Consider the following 27,299-nt stretch of genomic DNA (forward strand, 5'->3'; position numbering starts at 1 on the left):
CGCAATAGGACATGTGTACTTTTTTGTGAAAATTTATGTGTTGGTAGAATTACTGAAAAACAAACAAAAAATCAAAACTTGGGTTGTTTGATGGCAGCTATGACTTGGCAGACATCGTCTTTGTTATGTACATTCTAATCGTTCCAGAACAAAAAACATAGTTTCATCTTCCGCACTACTAAACACAGGTGGCTACAAAATATATAGCATATTCGAGTAAGATTATCTATTAAACAACTGCCACCTAGAAAATAATTTTCCCAATTGATTTTAACACAGGAGCTCAAATGAAAACGAGAATGTAACCAAATGCCTCTACAAATAAAACAGTAAATATGAACAACAGGCTTTCATGGCATGGGAGCTAAATGCCTCTATCTCTGCTTCTATATCCTCTTTTCCCTTATAGGCAGCTCAATAGGCTTCTGGGCCTCATGCAGATGGTTTGGGCCACTATACACTTGAGATGGTTGAATAGGGCTCTACCAAGCTGCAGGAGGAGCAAAAAAAAATGACAAATGCTCCCATGTCCATTCCACAATGAAAAATCTAGCAACCTATACTCCTAGTGTGGACAGGGGATCATTTGTCATAGTGGTATGTACATTACGTAGAGAGTGTATAGTGGCCCATGTCCACACTAGGAGTATAGGTTACCCAATTTTCCCACTGATATGAATAGCAATAGTTGATGCTAGTCTTCCAAGAATTTTATCAGTTGCATCAACAACATACCACGGTTTATATGTGTTCATATGACCTGCAGCTTTAGGATACCATGTCTTATTCCAAATATCCTGGAATAAATAAATAAATAAATAAATAAATCAAGGAATGAGAGAGAGTGAAAGAGAAAACCAACTTATTAATATCCCACTTCAAAATTTTGGGATGAAAGAGCAGTAGAAATATTATATATAATGTCACTGAAAAGGGTATACTATATATGGCAGTTGCAACTTGGCCTTCAAATAAATATTTCCTAGAAGACATTTATGATGAATTCTCACTCTTAGGTTGTGTTTGGATGATGGATATGGGTAGAGATTTGAAAAGAAAAAAAAAATGTGAGATAAATGTGAATGCAATATAAGTTGAATTTTTCTCTTTTTTTTTTTTTTTTTTTTTTCCCCTTTCCAAATCTCTTTTCAAATTCGTGATTCACATCAAAGTTGGTACTTTTCCAAAGATATTGTTAACAATCCCACTAGAGTACTTCACTAACTTGGATAGATGATAGCAACTGAAGTCAAACAAGCCAAATACAAGGCTCAATTCATTGGGACCTTGTTTTATAGATTAATCTCTGTGGGTATCTATATTATACTTGGCACGTAGCGAGCCCTATGGGCTTCACGTCAGCACCACTACACATCCATGTGGCAAACCCCTAAGGCAACACGATGAGTATGTCATCACCATCACACATCCACGTGGTAGACCCTTGAGGCACCACGATGAGTTGGGATTGTATGCCTTGCCTAAGCGGGGGCATGCACACCACCATGTATGAAACAAGGCCACATAGAGCTGGCTCACTTAGAGCTCTTCATGGCCCTTCATAACTTAAGAAATATATTCTCTACCCACTCACCCCAGCTCACTGCAACATAGTTGGACTCTTGGCTCACCTATGTTCGACTCTCTCATGTTTACTTAAGCTGCTTAGGATGAGCCCTTGGCTCACCCATGCACTCACCCACTTGGCTACCTAGGTTGGGAGCAGGACGTAGGCACTCCCGATTGGGATCATTAGAGGATTGTGGATTAGAGGCTAAGACCTTGGGATCGTCAAGGTCGTGTAGCTATCTCCCTGCAGTAATAGCTCCCCCTTTGACTTGGCTTAGAGAAAGAGACGTTGACCTTGCATATGATGCACATATGATACGCCTCTCAAGATATCATACCTACCCCTGCAATTCATATGATGCAACCTTCCTGAGGACTTGAATCATAGGACACAACTAGTAGGGCTGATATCACCCTCCTGTCGAGTTAAGGAGAACTTGCCACCTATCTTGAGGTTGCTTGGGCTCCAACACTCCCGGAGTCTATATAACGGCATCATAAGTGCAGCCACAAACGCGGCAAGAGCGACAAGAATCATATAACATACATTAAGTGTTCAAGGTCTCTCACTGCCACCTCTTCCCTCTCTAAGCTTGCCTTGGTCTTCTCCTCTTCCACCTCTGGTGATCTCAAGTCATTGAAGTGCATACTTAGAGGGTAATTAATGCTTAAATTGGGCCGAGCTAAATAAAGCGTTGGAATGGACCGAGATAGATATAGTCTGGGCTAAACCACGAACCGAAGTAATTATCTCGGTAGCCTTGGTCTTTGGTCGCGTTAGTCCGGTCGGAGGTGGGTTACCAGTGGTTTGGTCTAGCGGTCGAAGACCAAGGTATCAGTAGGAATCAGACCGAGTTAAAAGATAGCTCGGCAGGTGGTCATTCCAAAGACTAGGTGACGGAGTTGACTCAATTAGCATCCAACTGTGTGAGCACGATTATGACTTGTGCCAGCCGAGGTAAGGCAAGGCAGTGCTAGTTCGGTTGTGCTGCTACCAGACTGTGGTTGAACCATCTCACTTGGTTAAGCAGTGAGGAGGGTGTAAAAAGATAAGCATTATCTTTTTGATTCCTAGGAGGACTCTATTAAAGGGAGTTGAAGTCCTACTAGGATTATGCCAGGCGGAATATATAAAAACTCATGACAGGACCTATGTACAGGTATTACAATTTCTACTCATAAAAACACAGAGCTTTTTGTCTATTGTTTATTTGCTAACTTAGGCATTGGAGAGGTATCCGGTACACACCCGTCGGCTAGCTCACGTTTGTGTTTTCAGGAAGTAAAGAGACGACGTTTTAGGAGTGCAAACTTGATCAACATGATTATACGAGAAGATTATTTCGTGCTTGTACAATTGACGCCGTCTGTGGGAATAGCACGAAGAACAAGACCTTTTGAATCAAGTTTTCCTCCTTAGTTAAAATTAATGGCGCACAATGAGGATTTGCCGCAATCTGCTATTGATGGGCAAACGCCAGATGAGGGTGGGAGATGTGAAGGCTTACCTTTTATTCCACTCATAACAGAGTTAAACCCCAAGTGACGGAACTCCCAAAGGGACACACAGGAGAGACGGGACTTCAGTCATCGTCGCTCTCGAAGTCCTGAAAGGCAGAGGCGGAGGTTGGTTCCTCAGGCTCTGGAGGATTGCGTGAGGGAGCAAGATGAAGTAATAAGAATAATGGCGGCTGACATGGAAACTGTGAAGTGCCAAATGAAAGGCAAATAAGTGGCAACGGAAGAGAGGCGCAGAGGCAACACGCTCTCTAACCACTCGGAAGATCGTGACAGACAAGTCATACCATCACAAGCTAAAAGTAGAAGCCTCAGAACAGGCGACACTCAATCAAGGACTTCCAAGACTCGTTACTCTAGGTCTGAGAGAACAAGGACTGAAAGATCATATACGGAGGGAAACAGTTATCGGCCCTCGCACACGCACCAAATGACATCTAGGCACACGGAGCTGCCTAGGTCAGCAGACCTACGAACGGTGCTAGAGGAGAGGGCCCAATAGAAAGAGGACACCAGGGCTCACAACCCTCATAGAGTTTTAGCCCTACAGCGATTGGCCCTTAGGACACATGGGAGTGTCGAGGTAGGGATGCCAGTGCCACGCCTTGCTTACGAACCAGCAGATAAGGTATTAGTAAGGTTACAGAGCTCGCCGTTCGTTCCGGCAATTGAGAACGCACCGCTATCCTCAGGCTTCCACCAGCCCAAATTCATTACTTATGAGGGGAAGTCAGACCCCTACATGCAGTTAAACCACTTTCGCCAAGTTATGGATATATATCGGTGAAACGAGGCTCTAATGTGTATCTTGTTCCCTTCCTGCCTTGGTGACTTGAGTCTAACATGATTTGAAAGATTTCCAAAAGGTAGCATAGCCTCATGGGCGCAGCTAGCAGAGGCATTTGTGACTAGATTTAGAACGAATACCAAGACACTAGTGGAGATCGACCAGCTACTATCCATTGACATGGGTGAGAAGGAAACATTGAGGTTTTACAACAGTCGATATTGGGAAACTTTCAACCAGATTGGGGATTGCCCCACAAATCTCACCATCACGCAGTACAAACGGGGTTTACTGGTTGGTAACAAGTTGAGAGATTCAATGACGATGATGCCACCCCTCACGATAGAGGCCCTAATGGAGAGAGTGCATCAACATATCCAGGTAGAGGAAGATAGCGCCCGTGCTAAAGAAAAATCTGGCACAACAGTGTTGCCAGATAAAAAGACTACAGCAAAGGTCAACACAGTAGAACAACCAAGCAAGAATGGGCGAGGCAGACGAGCCAACGGAGAGGACGCCCAAACAAGGAAGTTAAGAGTCCGCATTGCCATTACCACAATATTCAACAAACCTATCTACCGGATTCTAAGCAAGATACACGATGAACCCTTCGTTCGGTGGCCATCTAAATTGGGAGAAGCACAAAGAGGCTACGATGAGAGGTACCGCTGTACATTTCATGATGAAAAAGGGCACCGAATTAAAAATTGTACACCATTGAGGCAACATCTAGAGGAGTTAGTGGCCCTTGGCCACCTGGACCAGTATATAGAAGGGGGAACACAACCAGCCCCCCAGGATCACAGCAGGTCGAGTGGGATACCGGTCGACCATCCACCCCAAGGCATAATCAACGTTATACATGGGTTCATCGAACCTGAGAGGGTATGTGAGCTCAGAGGGATGATCAAAAAGGATAAGCACTTGAGAGAGATACTAAGTGCACAGCCTACCTTAAAAAGGGGAAAGACAAAGGCAACGAACGTCTTATCTTTTTTAGACAGGGATCTAGCAAGGCTACACTGCCCTCACAATGATGCACTGGTGATCACTTTGCGCGTCAAGAATTTTGACATCAAACGGATTCTGATTGACCAAGGAAACTCGTGCGAGATAATGTACTACGAGACCTTCAAGCAGCTAAAATTGGAGGACAAAGACTTAGCCCCTGCGACATCTCCCCTCGTCGGTTTCAACTCAACGCCGGAATAGCCAATAGGCAAGATAATTCTGCCAGTCAAGGTAGGACCAATGGCAAAACAAGTGAAATTTTGGGTATTGAAGCTCCCTTCCACTTACAACATAATCTTGGGAAGAGCATGGTTACATGCCATACGTTCGGTAGCATCAACCTACCATCAGGCATTACGGTTCCCCAATGAAACCGGAGTGATCGAAGAAGTCTTAGGAGACCAAATCATGTCGAAATAGTGCTTCATCACGGTAAACGGCAGCTGTGCTGCAAAAGGGTTTGTACAGATGGTAGAGGAGCCATAAAGCAATGAACTGTTTGTAGATATCGGCAAAGAAGCCGAACAGAAGGTGGTGGAAGACTTGGCAAAGGTAAGGGTAGATGAAAAAAACCCATAAAAGTTCTTTTTGCTTGGCTCGTCTTTGTCCAGCACTGAGATAATAGAGGTCATGGAATTTTTAACCTCTAACATCAAAGTGTTTGCCTGGACACCGTACGACATGCCTGGCATTAACCCTAATTTCATCTGCCATCAACTTAATGTCTATCCAACTGCCAGACCGATTATATAGCGAGCTCGCCGATCGGCACTCCACCACGCAGAGATAGTGGCAGAGGAAGTGGGAAACCTACTGGAGCAGGAGTGATCAAAGAAGTACACTATCCTAGGTGGATCTCCAACACTGTAGTAATGCCAAAAAAGAACGGCAAATGGCGCATTTGCATGGACTACAAAACAGTTAACAAAGCATGCCCAAAAGACAATTTTTCCCTACCACGGATAGACCAACTGGTGGACCTAACAACAGGGCATAACCGACTTAGCTTCCTTGATGCGTATCGGGGTTACCATCAGATCTCTATGTACGAACCGGACCAGGAGGTCACGTTATTCACAACACCCAGAGGACTATATTGTTACAAGGTCATGCCCTTCGGCCTAAAGAACGCAGGGGCTACATTCTAACTGATGGTCACCAAAATGTTTGAACCATTGTTAGGCAGAACAATGGAGGCTTACATAGATGACATGGTGGTCAAAAATAGAGATGCGAAGGACAATCTCAGGAACCTAGATGAAATGTTCCAAATTTTGAAGTCCCACAAGTTGCGTCTAAACGCATCTAAGTGCGCGTTCGGCGTAGGGTCAGGCAAATTCCTGGGCTTTCTAGTAACCAACTGAGGTATAGAAGCGCATCCCTCTTAGGTCAAGGCCATCCAAGATCTTGAAAGACCCAATACAGTCAAGAGAAGTACAACATCTCACTAGCCTAGAAGTTGCACTCAACCGGTTCATAAGCTAGTCATCCGACAAGTGTCGACCATTCTTCCAGGCACTGAAGGCCAAATTTGAGTGGGATGATAAGTGTGACCGCACCCTAGAAAGCTTAAAAGACTACATGACCTCTCCTCCGCTGTTAGTAGCCCCGGTACCAGGGGAAGAGCTCTTTTGTACTTAGCAGTTTCACAGCATACCGTCAGCGCAGTGTTGGTAAAGGCGGATGGAATACAACACTTGCCTATCTTTTATGTTAGCAAGACCTTGCTGGGCGCCGAAACAAGGTACTTACCATTGGAAAAGATGGCCTTAGCTTTGATGATGGCTTCAAGAAAGTTGTTACACTATTTCCATGCCTACACCGTGATTGTCCTAACGGCTTTCCCCTTAAAAGCCTTGTTTGAGAGGGCGGATTTTTCTGGACGAATCTTGAAATGGGCAGTGGAGTTGGGGCAGTTTGATATCAAGTTTCAATCAAGAACCGCAATAAAAGCCCAAGCTTTGGTAGACTTTGTGGTTGAGTTAACACCAGGAAGTCATCATGTCTGCCCGATTGATTTGATCAGGGCAACCGAAAGAAAGGGAGAAAGTGTCGTGGGAACCGCGCAGCCCCCAAAGCAGGACGCCTAGCTGCATAGCAAGCCATATAGGTTTGAGGATAGGGAAGAAGGAACAATTCATGCTATTCTCAGTAGGGACTCATCAAAAAGTAAAGACTTGAGGCAGTTAGACAATGAAGATCAAACCCTGGCAGCAGACATTGATCTCAAAGAAAACATCAGTAGTAACACCCTTGATTCTAAAACATCATCCGATCCCTCTACTTGCTGGAAGCTATTCATCGGAGAGATGTGAAAACTCTTCGTGGACGGAGCATCCAACAGGCATGGTGCAAGACTGGGCATAGTCCTCGTCTCACCAGATGGCCTAACAATAAAACAGGCAGTCAACCTTGGCTTCCCAGCATCCAACAACGAGGCGAAGTATGAAGCATTACTAGCAGGTTTAAAATCAACACTTTATATGAAGGCCACCGGGCTGATGGTGTACAGTGACTCCCAGCTAGTAGTCAACCAGATTTCAGGTGACTACGAAGCAAAAGATGACAGGATGGCTAAGTACCAAGAGTTGGTCAGAAAGGAGGTCATGAAGTTCAAAGTAGTCCAGATAGAGCAAATCGGCCGAGAGAAAAATAGTAGAGCAGACGAGCTGGCTGGTTTTGCATCAATGGTAGATACATCTATTCCACACCCATTACTGATCGACTTTCTACCCAGACCAAGTATTAAAGAACCCGAAGCAGCTGAGGCATGTTGTGCCAAGCTAGGACCTTCCTGGATGGACCCCATCATAGTATTTTTAAAAGATGGTATCTTGCCAAAAGAAAAGAAAGAAGCCAACAAAATTAGAGCAAAATCACAGCGATTTTTGCTCTCTCCATCACTAGTATTGTACAAAAAATCCTTCACAGGACCTTACCTGAAATGTGTCCATCCCAGTAAGGTTGAGGCATTTTTGTTTGAAATACACGAAGGCGTCTACGGAAGCCACCAAGGGGGAAGATCATTGGCCTACAGAGCAATTTCACAAGAATATTGGTGGCCATACATGCAACCAGATTCAAAGAAATATGTCTAGAAGTGCGAGAAATGTCAGAAGTTCGCACACCAAATACATCAACCAGCTAGAGAGCTTCTACTATTGACCAGTCTGTGGCCCTTTTCAATGTGGGGCTTGGATATAGTGGGAACACTTCTAACTACGCCCGGCAACAGAAAGTTCATTCTCGCAGCAACAGACTATTTCACAAAGTGGGTGGAGGCAAAAGCACTTGCATCTATAAAAGAGAAAGACGTTAAAAAGTTTATCTGGCAGAACATCATCACTCAATTCGGTATACCCAAGGCTCTAATATCTGACAACGGCACTCAGTTCGATGGCAAACTCTTTAGGGGCTTTTGCAAAGAATACAAGATAGAATTCTATAACTCTATACTGGCATACCCTCAAGCGAATGGGCAGGCTGAAGCTTCCAACAAAGTCGTCTTAGACGGTTTGAAGAAGAGGTTGGAGAGAGCAAAAGGCAAGTGGGTCGAGGAGCTTCCTCATGTTTTATGGGCTTACTGTACCACACTTCGGCGATCAATTGGAGAAACGCTTTTTTCCTTGGCCTATGGCATGGAGGCAATAATTCCGCTGGAAGTAGGCCTCCCTACTATTAGAAATGAAAATTTTGACCCAAACTTGAATGGTGAAGCCATAACCTTGGAACTCGACCTTGCGGAAGAAAGAAATGAAAAAGCACTAGTTCACATTGCCTCATACCATCAAGAGTTATCCAGAAAATATAACAAAATAGTGCACCCGAGGCAATTCAAGATTAGAGATTGGAGATTGGATACTGCGCAAAGTAATGGACAACACTTTGGTACCTGGAGATGGCAAGCTAGGACCAAACTAGGAAGGACCATACAAAGTAATTGGTTTAGCAGGAAAATGGGCATATCACTTGGAAGATATAGACAGCAAAGCTATTTCCAGGCCATGGAACACTACCAATCTCAAACTATTTTATTTTTAGCTTTTCTATCAAAACACTTGTAATTTTTCTTTTTTCAAATAAAACTAGTAGTTTTCTCCAGTACAATTCTTTCTACTTAAAAGTTCTTCATCGTTATTGCCAACTTGGGGCAATCAACATGTTTGGCAAGTTTGACCAAACATCTTTTCTTCTTCAGCCAAGATAAGGATCTAGGCTGAAGAAGGCTGGCAGGTTTGACCAACACTTTTTTCTTCAGCCGAGATAAGGATCTAGGCTGAAGGAAGTTTGGCAGGTTTGACCAAACATCTTTTATTCTTCAGTCGAGATAAGGATCTAGGCTGAAGGAAGTTTGGCAGGTTTGACCAAATATATTTTGTTCTTCAGTCAAGATAAGGATCTAGGCTGAAGGAAGTTTGGCAGGTTTGACCAAACATCTTTTGTTCTTCAGCCGAGATAAGAATCTAGGCTGAAGGAAGTTTGGCAAGTTTGACCAAATATATTTTTTTCTTCAGCTGAGATAAGGATCTAGGCTGAAGAAGGTTGGCAGGTTTGACCAACACTTTTTTCTTTAGTCGAGATAAGGATCTAGGTTGAAGGAAGTTTGGCAAGTTTGACCAAACATATTTTGTTCTTCAGCCGAGATAAGGATCCAGGCTGAAGAAGGTTGGCAGGTTTGACCAACAGTTTTTTCTTTAGCCGAGATAAGGATCTGGGAAGAAAGAAGTTTGGCAGGTTTGACCAAAACATCTTTTCTTCTTCAGCCAAGATAAGGATCTAGGCTAAAGGTTGGCAGGCTTGACCAACATCTACCTAAATACGTAAAGTTATCGTCTGACCGAGATAATTATCTCGGCCAAACAAGGTGGCTAGGCTAGGAGAAAGTCGAGCTAAATTAGGCCGGCTAAACTTGTAGAAAGTTGGTACAGTTAAATACTAACCGAACAAAAAGTTGGCAAAATAAGAGATTTCATTCATTTTTGAAACAATCAGTACAAGATGAGGGGCTTGTAGCCCGGTTACAATTTCGTTGAAAGCATAAATCAAAAAAAAAAAAACAAAAACAAAAACAAAATCAAGCAAAAAGATCGTCCAAATCAGCATCCAAATCAACCCGAGCTTCGCCACTCGGTAGGCCGGTCTCAGCAGTTTCTCCCTGGGATAGGATGGTCACAGGCGCCCCCTCGACCGTGCTTGGCACCTGTTAGCTAAGTGGCTCCACCCGAGCTGTCTGAATAGTCTGGAGACCGTGGTCACTGATAGCAGGCGGGGCATTGTTTGGATCAGGGGATTCTTCCTCCTCCTTCCCCTTTTGGAGAAGCTTCTGTTGAATGGCATTGGCGTAGTCCGCCATATAACTTGGAATGAAGTGAGGGGGAGGGTTATGGAAGATCTTGGTGTCTTGCCCCTGACCGAGCTTTAGAATGACCGTCTTCCATCCACATTTGAAGAAGATGTCTTTAGCAGCTTCACACTACAAGACATAGGTGGCCTCTCATTCTTTGTAGCCTCGGTCTTCGGCGTCTTCTATGTTCTTTTTTAGCTCGATGAGCTCAGCATCTTTCTTCTTTTCCAGCTTGGCCAGTTTGCGTAGGTAGCGGTCTTTCCTTTCGGTTAGCGCCTTTTGCTTGCCAACTTCTGCCATGTTGACTAGTTCGGTGAGCCGTGTGTTTTTGGATTCAAGCTTGGCCATTCTTTGTTTGGCCTCATTTAGCTCAGCCGACTTAGCGCTGTCTTACGAAGCTTCAGCACGCGCTTATGGGTGACGTGGTTTTTCTGCAGGGCCTACAAAAGGAAAGGTAGTGATTATGTTAAAACCGAGCAAACAGACGGTTAAAAAATGGAAGCAGAAAAAGGGGAGAACTTACATGCCCCATTGATTTGGTTGCTGAGCGGATGACCTTTAGCTCGGTTAAATGGTCGTGGTACTCCATGTTTGGTGGCAGACAGACACTTTTTGAGAGGTTGAAGGCAAGGGTGTGGTCCTTGTCAGCAACCACCGAATCCGTAATGGTTATAGCACGGTTCTTGTAAGTTATTGATGGTGCCCATTCTGAAAGGCTTGCTCGGTTAGAGTGTGTGGACTCTGGGCTCGGTTGCGTAGCTTCAGGAATCACGAAAACCTCCTCATCGACCAGGCGTTGCGGTTCGGTCGATGCAGTATGTGCACGCTTGCTCAGCCAAGAATTAGTGGCCCTGGCAATTGGAAGGGCGACCACGATTTCACCTTGTTGACCGGATGACTCTAGCCTGGTTGGCACTTCACCAGAGGTCTGCCCGGTGATGAGTGCTCGCACAGCCCTCCTTTTTGCCATTTCTTGTTCTTCTGTAAGAGGGATTAGGTTGATTTGGAGAAGTGTGGGATTTGGTTCGGGGGAAGGCTCTAGAAGGAAGTTGGTGACTTTGGTTTTTCTCCTTTCACTGTATTGGTAGGTCGGTACGAAGTTTAATAGCTTGGCCCAATCACGGTGACGGCACCGAAGTGCGGCTCAAGGGGCGTCCTAGTTGGCGTACGTATAGTGTGATTTGAGCTGGTTCAAATCTACAAAGAAGAAAGACAAGTGTTAGCACGATGGATTAGTTGGAACAACAAAGAAAAACTGAACCGGAGTATTCTTACCAGTAGTTCCTTTATTCCAATTTATATTGTAGCCTGGTAACTGGGCTTCTTGGTCTTCAAAATTACCAGAAACCCAAAGGAAGTCGTCGTCATTCAAGTCTTTATCCGGTGTGTTTTTTATAATTTTTTCTCGACCTATTCTTACTCGAAGGTAGTAAACCCAACCGTCGTCATTTTGGCCGAGCAAATATTGATGAAATAGCTCGGCCAATCCGAGGTTGAGGCCGAGCCGACGATTTAGCTCGGCGATACCGTTTATTATTATATAAGTGTTTGTGGAAAGTTGGGTTGGACACAATCTTGTTTGGCGAAGGAATTCGCATACAAGGGGTTGTACGTGGAACCGATGCCCGACTTCTACGATTGATGTCACAGTGAAAGGAACGAAGCCCGGTTTGCCTCAAGGTGTGGTGTCTAGTTCGGCTAGAGAGAGGTGGATGTCATTAGGAATATTGTAGTCTCGACAGCATTCAACCATGGCTCCAGGCGAATCCACTAGGAGCCGGTATTTACCCATTAAACTTAAACGAGTGGTTTTTGTTAAAAAGGACGCGATAGCCTAGCTCGGCGCAGGTATGACTTCTGGTAGCTCCGTTGAGCAAAAACGCCTGGGGGCAAAGTGCAAAAGGTGTGCCTGGCCAACCTAGTCAAGTCTGCAAAGGTGAAAATAAAGTGTTATGTCCAGATTACTGGATCGGGCTAAGTAAATGGGCAATATAAAAGTAAGCCTAGCTCAGCTGTGAATTGGTTACAGACCATTCTGTAGGTCAGCCATGTTACAAGGCCAACTTAAATTTTTTTTAACACAATTGGTGATCGGTGCGTTTCTAGTTCGGTCAGGCACAACCTTGTAGGTTGCAAACAAATTCCTAGCTCGGTCATAGCACGTTTTTGGATCAAAAATCATGTTTAACAATGATTCAAAAACTAGTTAGTAAGTTTTTGGGTGCAGACATGAGGTTTTGGGTTGGTGGTATTTGCTCAAATACTCTGTTACAGATAACATACATATATAGGGTGAATAAGAACTGAAAATACAAAAATTAGTTGCAGAGGAACTTACAGATTCAGGGCGTGACCAGCAACTTTCAAACTACAGCGGGCACACCAGAAGGCAGATGAAACAGGAGGTATAGTAACTTAAGTTGGGACTGGGGCGTAGGAAGAACATGGATGGAGCTCAGGCAGCAAGAATTTGCAAGAGAAGAGGTGAATAAGTGAGAGTGTTTTGGTTCTAGGAAAGGGTTTTGTGAAAACACGAAAACGGCGGGACTTTTCAAATATTTTTTGGTAAATGTGTGACGGCTGTCACAGTGCAAAGACACAATGGACAGGTGCCATGTGTCCCAGTAAGGACGTGATGGCAGGTACGTGAAACGACGGGCTGTGCAACCGACGTATTTTCTGGAGACCGAGCTACCTACTCATGTTAGCATTTCCAAGCTCGGTAGAGTTAGTATTCCAACTCGGTTGAGTTGATCCGGTTGATTTGAAAATCTTAGCACGACTTGAAGATAATAATCCCAATCATGCTTCACAGATGGAATTAAGGGGCAATTGAGAGGGTAATTTATGCATAAATTGGGCCAAGCTAAATAAAGCGTTGGAATGGACCGAGATAGATACAGTCTGGGCCAAACCACAGACCGAGGTAATTATCTCGGTAGCCTTGGTCTTTGGTTGCGTCGGTCCGGTCGGAGGTGGGTTGCCAATGGTTTGGTCTAGCGGTCGAAGACCGAGGTATCAGTGGGAATCAGACCGAGTTAAAGGATAGTTTGGCAGGTGGTCATTTTAAAGGCTAGGTGATCGAGTTGACTCAATTAGCATCGAGCTGTGTGAGCACGGTTATGACTTGTGCCAGTCGAGGTAAGACAAGGCAGTGCTAGCTTGGTTGTGTTGCTACCAGACCGTGGTTGAATTATCTCACTTGGTTAAGCAGTGAGGAGGGTGTGAAAAGATAAGCATTATCTTTGTGATTCCTAGGAGGACTCTATTAAAGGGAGTTGAAGTCCTACTAGGATTATGCCAGGCGGAATCTATAAAAACTCATGACAGGACCTATGTACAGGTATTACAATTTCTACTCATAAAAACACAGAGCTTTTGGTCTATTATTTATTTGCTGACTCAGGCATCAGAGAGGTATTCGGCACACACCCGCCGACTAGCTCACGTTTGTGTTTTCAAGAAGTAAAACAACGACGTTTGGAGGAGTGCAAACTTGATCAATAGGATTATACGAAAAGATTATTTCGTGCTCGTACACCTACCATCTTCCCAGAGGTCAACGATCGATCGCCTCTAATCCTCCTATCCATAATCTCAAACCAATAAAAGATCTAAATTTCAAATTTATTCAATTTCTACCAATTTTCCTACACTTTCCAAGCAACCAAACGTTAGAAAACCATGACACAATAACACATTCCAATAAAATTAATTCCCTCTCAGTTCCAGCATTTTCTCAACAACCAAATGGAGCAAAGAATAGACACCATACTGGAAAGCTGATAGCCAACATCTTTTTTAAGGCATGGACTAATTAAACACCTACAAATTGCATGGTTACAAATTAAATTTTGGATAAATTACACTCACCTCCCCAAGGTTTGGAAAAAATAAAATTAACCTTATATTTTTTTTTTATATAATTACACTAAACTCCTATTCAGTATGACAAAAGAGATTGAAACCAATATAGATGATGGCCAGAAAATGAAATAAATATACATTTTTAGGGGTTTTGGGGAGAGAATAAAATAGCCAAAAGTTAAAAAGTACTACTATTAGCACATCATCAATTTATTTGGACCCTCCATTTCTTTGGACCCTTATAAATTCTAAAACCCTTAAAATTTCTTTTCTCCCCCCAAATAATACCAAAATTATCCTTATAAAAACATTCTACACATTCAAATGCACACCTCTACATCCCCCACACTCCAAAAACCCTCTATCCCAAAAATCCTAACAAAACCTGAGACGGTGGAACCTCCCAAAATCAATGGAAAAAATTTGTGGTGATTAAGAAGTTTTTTTTCTACTTCATTACGAGGTTTGTCAATTTGTTTGATTTTTTTTTATTACCTCTTTTCACACACACACAAGACAATCCACTTTCATGCTTCTCTGGTTGATTTTCTATGATTCATCCACGGTCTCATTGTACCTGCATGCTCTCTGTGTGAGCAAAACTGGGCATGATTTCACCCCCGGTTGACCAGTTGGTCAACTACCCAAGAGTGATCCGACCTCCTTTGTTTATCAGCTTCTACTGTTGCTTCGGTTATTTGTTCCTGAGTAAATAAGAAATGCTCGATTACCTATTCCTGAACAAATAAACAATGTTCGGACTTGTATTCCCGAATTTTTATCATATGTTCAGGAGTTCAGTCCCGAAAAAATGGCGAACAAATTTTATTAATTTTGTCAATTTTTTCAAGAAACTTATATTTACAAGATCAATCTCCTCTAATTTAAGAACACCATCAAAGTTATAAACCTCTTCTGAATTTTTATTCTTGTACTTCCTTGTCTTATGGAGTTGTGGTTACTGGAGAAACTTTAACTCATTAACATTGCCGGATAAGTGTATGTAATCAAATGGTTACCACTGTTACTACCAAAATATTGCCGCCAAAGGGTTTTCAAGGTTTTGAGTGTGATAAGTTTTTAAAGGTGGGATTTTAGAAAGATTGATGAGTGGTGATGGAGGCGGGTGGTTTCATAAATCCTAACTCATTATGTAGTGGGTGCGTGGACTTAATTATGAGATGGGGTGTTCCAAAATTTTTGATATCATTTTTCATAATTTCATTTAAGGTTATTATTGTAATTTAAAAAACAAAGCTAAAAAAATAAGAGATGCAAAATAATTGATGAAGTGCTAATAGCAACACTTAAGTTAAAATGTCATTACAAAAATTCGACTTATGTACTTTATTTTTTTATACTATCTTTTTATAAAAAATTAAAAAATTATTTAAAAAAAACTAATTACGAGCCTTAGTTTAAAATAGATAGCAACATTATTATTATTTTTTATTCATACAATAAATAAATTATTGATTAAAAAGGACTTAAATATATATAGATTAAAAATTTAAAAGAAATCAATATAATTATATCCAAAAAAAAAAAAAAAAAGTGTACTTTTCCAAACATCAAGTTTTGGGTGGGAAGGCACGGTGATTGGAGGTGATGGGGGTTGGTGTTTCCGAATTTTAGATTTTGGATATAAGAAAAACGAGGAAAGTTAGATACAAAGAGCAATAAAAGAATTATTGAATTTTTATTTTAAATAATTTATTAAAATTTTTATCAAATTTCTTACATGACATAAAACTCACATGTGAATTTGTGTGAATTACATATGTGAAAAGTTTACTAAAAAATTTAGTAGATTATTTGAGATTTATAACATTTTTTAAATTAAAAAATTAATTTTGAGTAGGGGTGAGCAGCGGATATGCAGATTCGTCAAAACCGACCGAACCGAACCGATCCGTCGCATTTTGGACGGATGCGTGATGACGAGCGGACGGTTGCGGATTGATTTTCTCCAATCCGCCAATTTGGCGGACGGATGACAGATTTGAGGTTCCTTTGGCCGCAACTGAACCGCCAAACCGCGAGCACCTTTAGTAATTTATAAGACTTTGTGTTTTCCATTTGTTTAAATATTTTGTTTGTTTTCAATTGAAAAAGAATTCAAATATTCTGTTGAAAAAAAATTTCAACTTGAATATATTTTTTGAATTGAAAAAAATAAACGTATTATTTATCTATATTTTTTTTATTTTTAAATCTAACTCTAAAAGTAATAAATAGAAAATATGATATATGCTGTTTGGTTTTTGTTTTCAAAAACATATATAAATGTAACAATTCAGAGACATACAATCTCTACTATTGCTCTGTTTATAGTTTTGGTTTGAATTATTTTTATATTTTAAGAACCACATATTGTAATATTTTATGTGGATGAGGCACGCAGTGATTTTGATATTCTAAAGTTCCAAACTTTTTTTTTTTAGATGAGACATGCAGTAATTATAATACTTTTTTAAGTCATTGACTGTAATACTCTTTTTTTTTTTTTTTTAGAAAGTACACAAGTTAAACTATGTTGAAAATTTATAAAATTTCAAACCGTCAAACCGATTCGCATTTATCCGCCAATCCGCTCAATCCACATCCGCTGAATTGGCGGACGGATGTAGATTGATTTTCTCTAATTCGCCAATCTGACAGACGGATGACGAATTGAAGGTTCCGCAGCCGCAATCGACTAGCGCCCACCCCTCATTTTGAGGGTATAAATTGGTAGTGTGAGGAGAATTTCCCTTCTTCATTTCGTTGGCAAGTCCCTCTCACTTCCAGTTTCATCTCACTTCAAAATGGCCAGTTTTCCAACTGTGATGATCCTCAGCCCACCACCCCAATCACTCCCATTCCTCCTCCAATCTCAACACCAACAACAACCATCAAATCTCTCTTCACTACACAACCCTCAAACCCTAACAATCTTCACCCACAACCCCTTCCCTCGAGCTCCGAAAATGGCAGTACCTGCAATCAGAGCTCAAGCAATCACCAATCCCACTGGTCTAGGGCTTGTTCAGAAAGCGATACAGTCGTTCCAATCTTCGCCGCCTACTTGGCAATCGGCAATTCTCAGCAATCTTGTCATATTCGTAGTGGGTTCTCCGATTCTTCTCTCCGGACTCTCTCTCCCTGGCATTGGGGCTTCCTTCTTGCTCGGCACTCTCACATGGCGCGCTTTTGGACCCTCTGGTTTTCTTCTCGTCGCTTCGTATTTCGTTATTGTAAGATCAGTTTCATTGCTTCCTTTTTCCTTTTTTTTTTGCTTGTTTTATTTTGTGGGTAGCGATTAGATTTGGTAAAATTAGGCTGATGTCATTGTGATTTGAATAAATATAATAAATTTTACAAATTTGACAAAAAGTAATTACTTATTTTGTTTCCTAATTTAAGGGTAAATTATGCTAACCTTATGATGTTTAAAGAAAATACATTAGATCTACATTTTTGACATAATTACCTTGAGTTTCTTTAAAAATTTAATTACATAATACTAAACATTTTTTCGCTAATAATTTGTTAATCATGTGAACGAAAGAAATGATATTGTCATCTTTTACACTAATATATATATATATATATATATATATTTCCTTGTTTATTGTGATGCTTTTACACTATATGCATTAGTTTTTATCATTTTAAGCTTATTAAAAGGAAGGTCAGTGTAATTATATAAAATTATAAGGCTTATTGTAGTTTTTCCAAATCTCAATGAAGCTCATTGTAATTTATCAAAAATTTTAGTTTGCATAACTCTAAGCCCTTTTATTCTTGTGTAGTTTGTTCAAAGGGTATGGCTTCTGTCCAATCTGGGATCGGACTGGACCGTGCTGTTGGGCCCGTGGAGATCCACCACGGGTCTTGTTTTGATAATCTGAATTGCTGAATGTGTAGAACTCGTCGAGTACTATATGCCTGTAAAAAATCACGATGATCGGATATCGATAGCTATATGATCAAATCAGTTTCGTATTAAAAAAATTAAACGGTGAACAAATTAACGGTTGACAAAAAATTGTTTTGATCACATAGTTATCGATATCCGATCAACGTGATTTTTTACTAGCATATAGTACTCGACGATTTCTACATATTGAACGGTTCAGATTATCAAAACGGGACCCGTGGTGGGCTCCTACGGGCCCAACAGCACTGTCCAGTCCGATCCCGGACTGGACAGAAGCCATACCCTTGTTCAAAATAATAAGAAAAATGAGTGCTTGGTTGTTTTGTTTAAGTCGTTCACATTTTGAAATGACCTTTTTGGCCATCAAATCAAAGTTCAATGGTCATTGATTTATGTAATCATCTCCAATTGGACCACAGGAATTGAAGTTATAAACTTTTTGATTAAATAGGTTAAATTAATAGTTTAGGGATGAAATAGAAAAGATGGTGATAGTTTAGGAGATAAAAGTGAAATTAAGCCAAAAATTAATTATGGAATGTGAAGCTTCAAACTTGTTCAATTTTTATTTATTATTTTTTTCAATTGATTAGTGACTGCATTATCAGGTTTTTGCATGTAATGGGTATTCAGTCATTTTGAATCTGTTAGGGCACAGCGGCCACAAAGTTGAAAATGGCACAAAAGGAGGCTCAAGGGGTTGCTGAGAAGAAGAAAGGAAGAAGAGGACCAGAAAGTGTGATCGGTTCCAGTGCAGCTGGTTGTGTTTGTGCTTTCCTTTCAATATTTGCAGTTGGTGGAATTGCATTTTCTCGCATTTGGGAACTTGGTTTTGTTGCTAGTTTCTGTACTAAACTGAGTGATACTGTCTCAAGTGAAGTAGGAAAAGCATATGGCAAAACAACGTAAGTAATGCATCTTATTCCTCGTGTGTGTCAGGTAACTTCCTTTTTTCACAAGTATTTGGGAATTTGCACTCATTTATGACTGCAAGTTTTCTCGATTTATGTAATTGTAGACCTTCTTTATTCTTAGTATTGTGTATAAAAATTTGTTTAAAGGTGACAACTGACAACCACTAGGTGATCTGTCATTCTATCTTAGGAAGACAATGATGTTGGGATTTGTTTTAGAGGTTACTGAGAGAAGGAAAGGGGGTCCGAAACTGTTTAGCCTCCATTTTGGAGGCTTAATCCACTTCACCCATATTGGATTGAAGTACTTGGAGCAACTAAAACAGTCTTATTGTTGGAGGTCTAGAGTTGTTGCACAAACTCGATCATGTCTTCAAGTTTGTTCTTTTGGGCTTTTAGGAATGACTATAGTGTTTAGTTCTTGTATTCATTTGCTGCTTATGTGAGCTATAGACTAATTTCCCTCTGCTTGTTCTGTTTCCAAATTAAGGGTGCCATTGGATAGATGTCACTAGAAAATATGTGTAGCAACTTAAGAGTGATAAGATTCATTTGCAACTTAGTACTAAATTTAATGTTTTTGGTTTTTGATTCTTCAACATAATACCTGATTTATTTTGGATGCATTTTACTAGTTATTTTGTTGTTCTAGAAGTTCCTCAATTAAATTTTAATCTACCTATCCAGAACAAAATATTACTTGATATTGCGCTAAGCTTTCTTTGTCAATTCCATTACAATATCCAAGCAATGATGACCGCTTATAAAATGTTCTGTGACATAAATACATATAGTCTGCATGTTGTAAAGTTGGTGCTTCTAATGCAGGTACCTAGTCACGACGTTTAAGACAGTTCCAAGGGGAACCGAAGGAGCTGTGAGTGCTGAGGGAACCCTTGCTGGACTTTTAGCTTCAATTCTTCTTTCTTCTGTTGGTTGCTTGATGGGTGAGGTATGACATATTCTTTCTCCTATATTTTTATTTATTTATTATGTTCCTTACAATTTTAAACATTTGACCCCTCATTTTCTCCACATTCTTTGAATCATTTCCTTGTTTCATTTTGCTCATCTCCTTTATAAACAAAGCTTAAAGAGCATTAAGATGTACACCCAAGAGCAGTGACTGCACTTCAAAGGAATAATGTAATATTTGGTTCACTAGAATGAAATAAAACAGAATGGAATGGTCATTTCTTAGCCTCCTTATGGAATGACTGACCATTCCCTTACAATGTAAATGATGATTCCATTTGTAATACATTTTTCATCATTTTTCTGGTGAACCAAATGTGAGAATGGACGTTATGATAGAATGATTATTTCACTTCAGTGAACCAAACACAGCACAAGGAGTTAGATGGTCTACGGGTAAGGAAGTTTTGAGGACAAATGGAGGGCTAAAAAGAATGGATCAAGTTGGGGTGAATAAAACATATCAAGAATAGTTCCCCAAAAAAACAAAAGTTGGGGTGAATAAACATATCACAGTAGTCTATGATTTAGTTGACGGCCTCAAACAAGTTTGATAGAGGAAAAAAGATGCACGCTGCAGATCTGAAATTTAGGGGCTTGCCGCATCTATTTATTTTTATAGTCGTCTGGAAAATACTATTTTATATCTTTCGCAAAATAGTCTGACCAAACAAGTACTTTTCCTCTTCTTTTTTTTTCCTCTTTTTTTTTTTTTTTTTTTTTTTTTTTTTTTTTTTTTTTTTTTTTTTCGGAAATAATAATTGGAAAACAGATATATGTACCTGAGGCTATGATTTGTGTAGTAGCTTCCCAGATTGCTAATCTTGGTGAGAGCCTCATAGGTGCTGCCCTCCAAGAGAAGGAAGGATTCCAATGGGTAGGCTTCCAATACTTTTTTAATTTTTTTTCCATTTCAACTCTTCTTGGTTTTGCTTTGGTTTAGTGGTTGACACATAATTGGTTGGGTTAAGAGAACTCTCTCTCTCTCTGTGTTAACAACTTCTGTATGGGATTTTTGATTCACAGCCATTGACATAATCTTGAGTGCTTTTCTTTTTTCGTTTTGATTTTGCAGCTGAACAATGATGTTGTTAATGTCATCAACATATCTATGGGCAGTGTTTTGGCAATCCTGATTCAGCTAATTGTGCTCCAAAACTGGTATACATAGTTTCAGAAGATCACCCATTTTATAGCATCTCCTGAGGAAATGAGCACAGTTCAAAGCCCATCGTAGCTTACAAAATTTGTGAATATTGTGATTGAAAACTGAAAGCAACGCCAGACCGCCAAACTCAACTGGGCATGGTACCTATGAAGCATGATCCCCGGAAATCTTGGAGCCATTTCAAACTCAATTGTTTCTATTATTTGTAAGTGCCCCCGTCTCTCTGTTGCGCGAAGGACCAAGCAGTTTGATTATGTTCACTATGATTTGTAAAACATCTGTTCTTTCATTGTAATTTCAGTGCCAAAACAGAGCTTCTGTATCTACTTTTTATTTGTTTTCCTGTGCCTTCGAGTCTCTTGAGCAAGGCAGCTTATTTTTCTGGAGGTAAAGCTAAAAACTTCTGTTCATTTTGTGTACTCAAATCTGATCAAACAATTGATGCTTGGTTTGATTGCCATAAAAATGGCTCCAAAAAAATGAAAACTTTCTTTCGATGTTGATTGAAAATTTCACTGATCTTAGGAAATAGAGGGATTTTGTCACTTCCATATCCATTCTATTCTATGATTATTGTATATGTATGTAGTGAATGTAGTAGTTATCTATTCATTTGCTTTTAAGATGAAAAATGAAGATTTAACCAAAAATGTTTTTCATGATCAACAAAAATGACCTAATTTTGGTGAAAAACATTTTCTGCTTCTCAAACAAACAAAAAAACAAATAAACATTGAAACTAAAGTTTTATCAATACCACAGACATAGTCACTGTTGCCACTGCACAAATTTGCTACACAAAAAGCTCTATTGTTTGGGTCTGTCTTTGTATTTTGTTTCCAATTCAAATTCCTTTTTTTCATTTCAACCAAACACCAGAAAACAACAGTGATGAAATCATCTTCACATGTAAAATACTCTTTAGTGTAAAACATTTTACATCAGAACAAATGAAGCATAAAAGGAAAGATGATACTACGCAAGACTACCACCAGTGCACAATATACTTTGTGCTTCAGGTATATAACTCATGAACACCAAACAGAAGTAACCATCTCCAAGAAAGCCGATTAGAACCCCCTCCGCCGCTTCAAGCTAGTTCCACTCTGTTGATTATAAGGGTTTTGCAACGGTGAGCAGCAAATGTCAGGCACAAAGACTGCTGCATCAGACAGAGACTGATAATTATTTGGCCAGTAAAGCCCCGAGGCTGTGGGTGGAGAAGGGACCTGTGGTACTGTCCACGATGCATCTGGCACCTGATCCAAGCACTCATCGTCATCAAGCTCTACTTCTCCAGCTCTTAACATTGGTGAGTAGTCAGAGTCTCCAAGCTTACCACTATCAGCCTGTAGAGTTCGTCGCAAAAAAGATGCAACCTTAGGGGACTGAATTTGCCATAGCTACGCCACACGTCTGCTTTTTTTTTTTTTTTTTTTTGAAACCTTTTTCTTTTTTTGGTGTGTGTGTGTGTGTAAAGAAACTTGAAAAATCAAGGACTGAGATACAAAAGCATTTTTTTTGTTTTTCAAAAAAAAAAAAAAGCACGGATGAAAGTATTTTTCCAACCAATAAAATCAATAAAATGGAAGAAAATTTTCAGTGTGCAAGTTTCCTGAGAACATAAACGCAATATGGTGACTCCTGGCTTCTGAGTTTTGTGGGCTTAATATATTACGGATTTGCATGCTAAGACAGTGCTTTCATGAAATGAACAGGAAAAAATGCAGTAAGACTTAGAAGTACACCTTGGAAGAGCTGTTATCCATGTAGCCATAGTTCTGATTGAAGTCAGCTAGTCCAAGATATTCATCAAACTGCCACTGTGGAATACTTCCAGCTGTGGATCCTCCAGCCAATGTCAACTTACTTGGTTGAAAATCCCCAACCCCAGCAACTTGGACAGGTGATACTTTGTTATACTGACCAGTCAACAGCATTGGGGTACCCTTTCTAGACACAGAACGAGATTCTGTTTCTAAGATTTTCTCACTAGACTGTGCCTTCCCTGAGGAAGCAGACACACCAGGTTCAGTGGGTTCGAGCCCTACTTTCACTCCTGTAAGTAGAAATCTCCGATGACCAGACACAAAGGTATTTGCTGTGTGTATGGCAACGTCACATTTCCGACACAGTAAAGCTCTATCCTCGAGACAAAAGAAATAGCCAACTGTCTCCTGTAAGGGATGAAAATTCTTTTATCACAAACCAAACAAAAGCCTTGTGTCCCAATCTCTTTTACCACAACTTCAAAGAATTAAATATAACTTCCTAATTAATTATTTCAAAAGAAATAAAATCAATTTGTCAGCAAAAGATGGGGAAGAGGAAGAAATATTTTCGTGCAGGGCAGCGTAAACCTACAGCCTATGAATGGTCAGTCGTATCCAAGTGTACAAAGCTCCCACTTAGAACAAGGCTTGTGAGGGATAGTAGGCAGGCAGCCTAACTCCCACTTTTTGTGCGTGTGGATAAGCTCATTCCCATTACTAGAACCCACAACCACACGGTTGTACCTCTGGGAAAGACAGCACTAAATCAGGACTGCAGCAATGTAACTTTTTTCTTTTTGTTGGAATTTCAACAGAACCTACTAATACATACATAAAATCTACTGGGTTATAATTAATTTCTGTGTTCATTGCAACCTGATAATGGAATGACTCCCTTCTTGTTATACTATTGGTCTCCTTTTGTGATCTGTGTGTTTTGTGCAAGTATACACGACTTTTCATAGCATTCACAAATGCATGTCTTCATAACACCCCACTGCCTGTTTCCAACTCAGTGTTGAAAATGATTCTAGAAAGAATAGCCAATATGAACACTACCAGGTTAAAGGTTGTTAACACTCTTTTCTTTAAGAAAAACTGAGGAACACTCAAACTATTCAACCCCAGCAACAACAGAGGGTGTTCAGAGCTTGTGATGATGATGATGACGACGCCGACGATGATGACCACCAAAGAAAATTCCAACAATCACTTTTGTATCATATAAAGACCAATATAGTTCATATTTACACTTAACAAGCTCAAACCAAGTGTAAGAATGACCATAGTTCCATCAACAAACTTGTCTGAAATACGAGGCAAAGCAAAGCCCAAACAACAATTATCACTACCAAGAGAACAAAAACAAGCCTACAACCAGGACAGTGCATAAATGAAAGGATATCATTTGTTATCACTTACAAATCAAACAAGATTGAACCTGATTAAAACGTTAAATCATGATTTCATCTGAATTATAAGTAAATTTAGTGCACCAATTAGAACTGTATTCCTCATAGTAAGCTAATTTGTAAATGTGAGTCCTAAAGAAAACCTCTATTCTATGGTCATATCTTGCCACTCCAACCAAGGTAACACATGATGGATTTCCAACGGCAAGGAAAAGAACTTGGGTGTGGTTTAGGTTATTGCATGCATTCCAATGAACTACCAATGTTTTACGTAATGAAAACCAATCAAGTCCTAAATAAATTTGAGGAAAATTGCATATTTTTTTTTAATTATAGAAATTAAGAAACATAGTTGTCTGAATTGCTCTTCAAGCGCATTTCCACATCATTCTTGTTTGGTTGACAATCAGAAACGTCATGATTGCATTAGATATAAATCACAATATGGCTTTACATAGAGCCAACCAAGCCAACTTGAGAAGACGTATCCATTTATCCTTTAAAACTCCAACATAATCGAGCTCAAGCCTTGCTGAATTAAATTGATTGTACTTTTATTTTTCAGGGAACAATTTTCACAACACCACCAAATAGGAAAATTAATCCAAATCAATATCATTTCTTTTCTTTTCTCTCTTATCTATCCAAACAAAAAGGGAAAGAAATCACAATCTTTACTTTTCTTTTCTTTTTTTCCTCTTATAACTTAAATCATTTCTTTTCTTTTTCTCTTCTCTCTTAAGTAACCAAACATAGTATAAAAGAATAAAAAATAAATTTAAAAAAAAAAAAAAAACAAGAGTGAAATAAATTGCTCCTATAAACAAATAAAATACCAAACATCAAAATCCCCTCCAGTGTACATAACAAAGACTGAAAATGAATACCTTGGTGAATCAAAAAAAACAAAACCAGTACCATCAAAACTAAACAAACAGATTCAGCAATTCACATGCTTTCTATAAGATATAATTGAAAAGAAAAAAAGAAAAAAAAAGAGTGGATCAATCGATAAAACAATTAAAAACCCAGATGAGAAATGAAGAAATATACCTGACAGATGTCGCATTTGGGCATGGGAGAGGAAGATGCAGAGAGAGAAACCCTCTGGTGCTTGCTAGCCAGCTTGTTGGCAGCGTGAACCTTCTCATCGCAAGACCAACACAGAGCCGCCTCATCTGCGCAACACAACACGTTCGCTTCTGCAACCTCACAAACGTTGCACTGAATCTTCATCGTCCTCTATAAATCGGAGGAGGTGAGAGAGAACTGGAGGAAACCCTAGGGTTCAGATGAGATCTATCAATAGTGGTGAGAGAGAGAATCTAAGGGAGTTGCGGGTTTTAGGAGTAAATGGAGAAAAGGAAAGAGAGAAAGAGACAGAGAGAGGGTTTAAGAACAGAGAACATGTAATGAGATTCGAAGATGGACATTACGATGCCAGCCGATATTTTTAGAGGAAAAAAATGTCTGGTCCACCGACGTAAAGGGAGTCCGAATAATATCGGCGGTTTGGACAATTGGCTAGAAATTGGCATCGTTTTTATTAATTGCGATGGTTACTAGATTGAATAATTGGCTATTTAACATGTACAAATTTAAACCAGACGAAATGTAGTACTACTGTTTTAAGAGGCTATTGACAATTGATTTTCAGAATTATTTAGAATGATTTAAATAAATATATTTTTTAATTTTTTATAATATATAATTTTAATTTGAAGTGATATAATAATAATTTTTTAATTTTTTTTTTAAGAGATACCAAACTCAACTTTAATTTTATTTGTATACGCGTCGATTTTCTAGTGTGTTTACTGCTGAGGGACCGCTTGAGCTGGCTGGCTGTGGCTCTAGGAGACATCTCTGAGCATGTATCCTCCCCTTACATCATTTCTTACTTGCAGGGTCATTGGAGCTACTTTTGAGTTTAATTTTAATAATTTAAACTGTTTATATTTTAAAATTTCTTCAGTATATTATATTTGTAAAAAATTAAGTTGATTGGATATAAAAAATTATGTGTTCGGAAAATTGATTATTAAATTTAAAAAAATAGTTTGATTTTTCAAAATACATACTTTCTGATATTCAATCAATTTGATTTTTTACAGGTCTAATATACTGAACAAATCTTAAAATATAAACGATTCAAATTATCAAAATTAGACCTAAAGTGGTCCAATGATCCTGTAAATAAAAAATATAAGAAAAAAGTGCAAGGATCTTGACTTGACATCTCTCCTCCGCACGCGACTCTGTCGTGTTTGACACCAAGCTCTTCGTCTCCACACTTTTTTTTTTTTTTTTGTTTAAATTATTATAAGTTGGTGTGGACACTATTATTTGAGAATGATTATTTGCCAACTTTTAGTTTTAATTAATAAATTATTATAAATTATTATATCACTTTTTATTTTTTATATAATTTTCTATGAAAAGTAAAAAATTATTAAAATAATCTATTGTTAAATGAGACTTATCCAACATTTGATTAAGATATTATAAAAAATAATAAATGTTCAAAAAATTATTTTACTTCTTTAATTATTTACTAAATAATATCAATATTAAATCTGTCTTTAATATTTTAATTATTTTTGGTTAGATTAAATAATTTTTATTTTATTTTTTAAAAATTAAATAATTTTTTTTTAAAAATTGAATAAATAAAATATCAAGAAAAACTTACCATTTAAATATAATACATAATTAAATCAGGTCAAATATATTATTTTACCATTTAATCTCATGGGATAATTATCTCACCAGTTCTATTTGATATCCCCTAAGATATAATACTCCAACATATGTTAAATTGATAGTCCAAATGGATTCCTAATCCAGTCTACCAATTTGCAGCCAAACAATAGACTCCATGATCCAAGGAATTGGGGTGTTGTGCCTCAATTTGAGGTACATTATGAACTTATTTTTATGATCTGAACCGTCATTTTGTAAGATTTGTTGAGTATTTCATGCCTACCAAAAATCACATTAATCAGATATCAATAACTATATGATCGATAACCAAAAAAAA

General features: G+C 39.2%; 2 protein-coding genes across 2 annotated transcripts; one reads left to right on the top strand and one right to left on the bottom strand.

The window, feature by feature from the left end:
- The first annotated feature begins 16,846 nt into the window (after positions 1–16,846).
- On the top strand, positions 16,847–21,584 carry LOC114258124 (protein VTE6, chloroplastic). The gene is made up of 5 exons (XM_028197993.2): positions 16,847–17,332; positions 18,670–18,923; positions 19,761–19,884; positions 20,680–20,784; positions 20,983–21,584. The coding sequence occupies exons 1-5, from the start codon at positions 16,904–16,906 to the stop codon at positions 21,076–21,078; spliced, it is 1,008 nt and encodes a 335-aa protein (XP_028053794.1). The 5' UTR covers positions 16,847–16,903; the 3' UTR covers positions 21,079–21,584.
- Positions 21,585–21,906: 322 nt separating this feature from the next.
- LOC114284837 (B-box zinc finger protein 22-like) lies at positions 21,907–25,832 on the bottom strand. The gene is made up of 3 exons (XM_082879589.1): positions 25,313–25,832; positions 22,824–23,252; positions 21,907–22,424 (listed from the first exon to the last, which is right to left on the bottom strand). Exons 1-3 carry the CDS (start codon positions 25,493–25,495, stop codon positions 22,146–22,148), a joined length of 891 nt encoding a protein of 296 aa, XP_082735715.1. The 5' UTR covers positions 25,496–25,832; the 3' UTR covers positions 21,907–22,145.
- Positions 25,833–27,299: the final 1,467 nt, after the last annotated feature.

This window comes from Camellia sinensis, chromosome 7 (assembly GCF_055761805.1).
Source record: "Camellia sinensis isolate YWXY chromosome 7, ASM5576180v1, whole genome shotgun sequence".
NCBI lineage: Eukaryota > Viridiplantae > Streptophyta > Magnoliopsida > Ericales > Theaceae > Camellia > Camellia sinensis.

Excerpts from the sequence above, each read along its gene's own strand:
- LOC114284837 (XM_082879589.1), bottom strand. The coding sequence starts at position 25,495 with ATGAAGATTCAGTGCAACGTTTGTGAGGTTGCAGAAGCGAACGTGTTG. Across the intron at positions 23,253-25,312 it reads CCAAATGCGACATCTGTCAG|GAGACAGTTGGCTATTTCTT; the intron begins GTATATTTCTTC and ends CATCCCTTACAG. Across the intron at positions 22,425-22,823 it reads TGGATAACAGCTCTTCCAAG|GCTGATAGTGGTAAGCTTGG; the intron begins GTGTACTTCTAA and ends CGAACTCTACAG.
- LOC114258124 (XM_028197993.2), top strand. The coding sequence starts at position 16,904 with ATGGCCAGTTTTCCAACTGTGATGATCCTCAGCCCACCACCCCAATCA. Across the intron at positions 18,924-19,760 it reads AAAGCATATGGCAAAACAAC|GTACCTAGTCACGACGTTTA; the intron begins GTAAGTAATGCA and ends CTTCTAATGCAG. Across the intron at positions 20,785-20,982 it reads AGAAGGAAGGATTCCAATGG|CTGAACAATGATGTTGTTAA; the intron begins GTAGGCTTCCAA and ends TTGATTTTGCAG.